Source organism: Lolium rigidum, chromosome 7 (assembly GCF_022539505.1).
Source record: "Lolium rigidum isolate FL_2022 chromosome 7, APGP_CSIRO_Lrig_0.1, whole genome shotgun sequence".
Taxonomy (NCBI): Eukaryota; Viridiplantae; Streptophyta; class Magnoliopsida; order Poales; family Poaceae; genus Lolium; species Lolium rigidum.
Window position 1 is genome coordinate 227,351,463 of NC_061514.1, and position 4,238 is coordinate 227,355,700.

At 45.4% G+C, this 4,238-nt stretch overlaps 1 protein-coding gene across 1 annotated transcript; it reads right to left on the reverse strand.

The window, feature by feature from the left end:
* Positions 1-693: 693 nt before the first annotated feature.
* On the reverse strand, positions 694-3,859 carry LOC124678732 (tyrosine-specific transport system 2). Its single transcript, XM_047214595.1, has 3 exons — positions 2,403-3,859; positions 900-1,034; positions 694-859 (listed from the first exon to the last, which is right to left on the reverse strand). The coding sequence occupies exons 1-2, from the start codon at positions 3,785-3,787 to the stop codon at positions 941-943; spliced, it is 1,479 nt and encodes a 492-aa protein (XP_047070551.1). The 5' UTR covers positions 3,788-3,859; the 3' UTR covers positions 694-859; positions 900-940.
* Between the last annotated feature and the right edge of the window lie 379 nt (positions 3,860-4,238).

Genomic DNA, 4,238 nt, shown 5'->3' on the forward strand with positions numbered 1-4,238 from the left:
ACTGAATCTTAAAATCACAAAGGTAGCAGTATGAAATCTGAATCGAAGTCATGTATATGGAGCAGGACCGCCGCTTCAACAGATATCTGGCAAATTAGCTTTTACTCCTACCAAAAGGGCATCTTGTCTTCCAGTAGGGTTGGAAACATTCAGGCAGGGGTAGCCACCTAAAGACAAGATGTGAATATAAGAAGGCATGCGATTTTAGGTTAGGAAACGATCATATCAACACATTAAATTAGTGCTTAGGGTACAGCACACTTCAAGTGGTAAAGCAAACTAACTAATCATATTGTGGCCTCAAGATTGTTCACCAGTAATAAAAATACAGATACCAAGCTCTGGACCTGGGCCTATGCGTAAAAATGATACCAAGCTTTCTGGCCATAAGACTGTGTGTGGCAGTGTCGTTTAACACACCATGCTCATGGACATGGCTTAAACGGTTTGTTGACAAAATTTTGGTGTTGCAGCATTTTTTAAAATAGTAATAAGAATGGTGAGGACGATTTAATCAAGTTTTCAAACACTAATGAATTACAAGATATTTCCCTTACCAAAACAGACTTCTTACGCTCATAAAACGGAACGACTTTCGAGCCTGGATCAACATTGCAGGGATATGGCCCAAAGAAGCTACATCAATGGTATAGCCATATACAAGAACTAAAACCATGAGGGATAAAATGCACCTAAAGCTTCAACCATACATTGTAGTCCAAGCTCAATATGTATGTATGTAACGGTCATAGATAAAGAGACACCATTCTTAAACCGTAGCTTGTAATCTTTAGGACATACTGGCATAGTAATCACCAGTCCAAATAAACAGCTGGAGACCTTTGAAGTCCTAACTGAACTGAAGTTGCGAACGAACACTAGATACAATGGGTTCCTAACTAGTTGGTATGATCAAATGTGTTTATAATATACTTACCTACTAGTGCCAGAATGCTAGGACCACCGCTGCACTGAAAAGCATCATGAGAGCAGCATTTCCACCAGGCAAAATATCTTCACATGAATCAGGTGAGCTGGAGGATGAAGCAGCATAACAAAAATTAGGATCAGTACAGTGAAATGATGATGATATGTTCAACACAGTGGAAAGTCTACAGTTCAGAAAATCAAAGTATTGATGCTAACCTAATCTATTTATATGATAAATTGTATTATACTTCACAAAATAAGATATTTTTGAAAATACATGTCACCTATCACATAAATTAGCATATTACATGATTCTGATAACACACGTGATGACAAAAGAGGCTGTCATGTTCTCTAAAAGCAAGACATAAGGGTTCTGCCGTTTGAGTACAGAACGAGGAAAGACAGATGATTGCTTAACGCGAACTGATAAAGCGATGTATTGGTTACACAAACTAGACCTGTAAATAGTGTCAGTTTAGAAGAGTGAAATGCTCATATCTAAAAAAGAGGTTGAGGATAGGGCTGGACAAGCATGTGCTGCATTGCCCATGGATTGAGATGCTCTGTTGTCAGACTGGAGAAGCAAGTGATTGCATTGTGCTAATTTGAGTTGTAGTTTTTTCTGTAGAAAAATTCAAAAGAAACAGACAGCGTTTCTCGATTAAAAAGTGCAACAATATGGAATCCATGCATAGTTCATTGGTAATGCTGGAGGGCTTGGGCATGAAAATTTCCTGATGTTACAGCCTTTATGTCCATAAATTTACCTTCGTGAATCACTGTACTGATTATGAACACAGACAATATAGCCAGAATCTAGATCCCACTAAATTGATGGTTGTCGGCTTGACCTTTTCATTTCTATGTTAAGTTGAACATATAATGCTAGATCATTAAAAGAAGTAAATGTACCGTTGTGGGAACTCAACAGGTCCCGAGAATTCATGCTTTCTTCGCAAGATATAGAAACTAGACATTCTCCAACTTTATACACAAATTTTACTTGAGACTTGTAGGATTTCTCTAACTAGTGCATAATCAACAGAGCAGTAATCAGGATTTCTGTGGAAACAAGGTGGAACAAAGCAGGAAATCTTGTAACTTGAGCTTCAAAGGAGACTAGTACCAATTAACATTTCATGTTTACTGAAAAGCCACTGGAGCATTTGAGCCAGTTAATAAAACACTTAACTGTTGAATATCAGACAATTGTTGACCGAACTTAGTGTTACTTATACAGCAAAGCAACACTTAATTTAGTTACTTAGTCGTCATCTACCAATGCTGATGGATATTAGCCAAGACACTGATCATAAGTTAGCACTCCTGAATCTTGATTATGTATTTAACAACTCTACACTTTGTTTTCCATTATTTCAGCAAGTACATATGACCACTAGACTTCATATTTTTAGCTGTGGTGCTATATGCAATATTCTTTGCAAAAGATATGGCCTAATGAACATTACCTCTTTCTCTTCTGTGTCCGATAAATCCAAGCCATCACAGGGGGCAGGATCCCAAACAGGAAGCAGTTTGCATAAACCCCAGCAAAATCTAGCGCATTGGCAAACGCTGTCGAGAAGAATGATACAATAAATATTGGAATGATCAGCACAGTCCATGTCAGAATCACCCCATTTCTACCACGACCACCACCAGCACCAGCGGAATCCACAATTCCTTGCTCCGGAGAAAATCTCTTAACAATCAACTCCAAAGTGTCTGACAACTGTTTTGGGAAGCTGACTGCATATCCTATCAAGCTCGTTGCCAATGCAGCAAAGGCGAAGCCTCGAACAGCTGCCAATGCCGCTGGATTCACCGAGAGAAGAAGCTTAATAGGGTCATCAAACTTTGCATTGCCGGACGCACCTGCCAATCCAAGAATGACCGCATTCCATGACAGAACCATGATCAATGGTACAGCACCTCCGATAAGTATTGCCCTGCGTGCATCATATACCGAGTCCCCTACAATCTTGCAGATGAATGGAGTAATCACGTGGAAACCGAGTGTGAGCACAGTGACCGGAATGGCTGGCAAGATGGCACTAGGGCTCCAGCAGGCGTAGCCAAGAGAATTCAGCATGCTGCTCCGGCCGACAGAGACGCCTGTGACCACAAGCGCCGTGATGGAGACGAGCATGAGGCCACAGAGGAGACGGTTGACGCCATCTACAGCCTTGAACGGGAAGAACGCAATGAGCACGCCAGCGAAGCACGGGAAGAGCGCATTCGCTGTGACCAGATTCACAGCCGGGAAGAGCTGGGAGACCAGAGAGCCGATACCAGCGACGCACGCAACGATGAGGGAGAAGCTGAGAGCGGCGTAGACGACGGCGACTACACCGCCAAATGTCGCCCCCAAGGTGCTCGACGCAAGTCCCGTAAAGCTGACCTCGTCGACGCCTCCGCCCTCCATGGCGGCGAAGCTGAGCTCGGCGACAAGGACGATTGAGGAGACGACGTAGGCCCAAGAGATCAGTATGGAGACGGTGGAGGGGAGCGTGCCGGAGCGGATGGTGGCCGACGGCAGCGCCAGCATGCCCGGCCCGACCGCCGTGCCGATGATGAGACTCACCGCCGCCCAGAAGCTCTTCTTCTCGCTGCCACCGCCGGATACGCTGGCCTCGACGAGGGGTGGTGCTTGGACGGCGTCGCCGCTGCTGCGCCGCCACCGCCATTGCCGCCTTGGCTCCGGCCATGGGCGCGGTGGCGGTTTCTTGGATGCCTGGATCGAGGCTCTGGGCGTTCTGGTCTTGAGAAGCCGTAGTCCACTGGGGCTGGGAGGCTGGGAGTGGGAGGTGATGGGCGGTGAGAAGGTGTGGTGGCGGCGGCCGCTGAGTAACATGGCTGCTGTAATCTGGGAGGTCAATGGTAAGTTTCGCAACCGCGAGGTGAAAGATGGTGATTTGGGGCTCGAGTAAGCCATTGCCCAGTGGCGAGGAAGGCGGCTTCAATCATCTTTTTTTATCGGGTTTTCAAACCGAATTGAACTTTTTATTAACCCAATTCATTGTCCATTCGAAGGGATCTGATGAGATTGAAACGACTATAAACAAGCGCCAGTTTGGAGTTCTGTATTTTGAGTCTAAATGACATATGTTCACTAATGTAAGCTTGCCAAAACATTTTATATTGCTAACGTATGGAGTAGATGGAATCGTTCCCCTCGTGTCACCCCCTCCGACCGAGGGAGCGAAACCCTAGCGCGTCGCATCTCCCCTCCATCTCCCCCTCCTCCCCCCCCCCCCTCGAGACGCTCCCGGTCTAAGATCGCAGCGCCGGTGAAGGGGGCGGCG

Coding starts and splice junctions, on each gene's coding strand:
- LOC124678732 (XM_047214595.1), bottom strand. CDS start 3,787: ATGTTACTCAGCGGCCGCCGCCACCACACCTTCTCACCGCCCATCACC. Junction 1,035..2,402: donor CGGACACAGAAGAGAAAGAG/GTAATGTTCATT, acceptor TTCATCCTCCAG/CTCACCTGATTCATGTGAAG.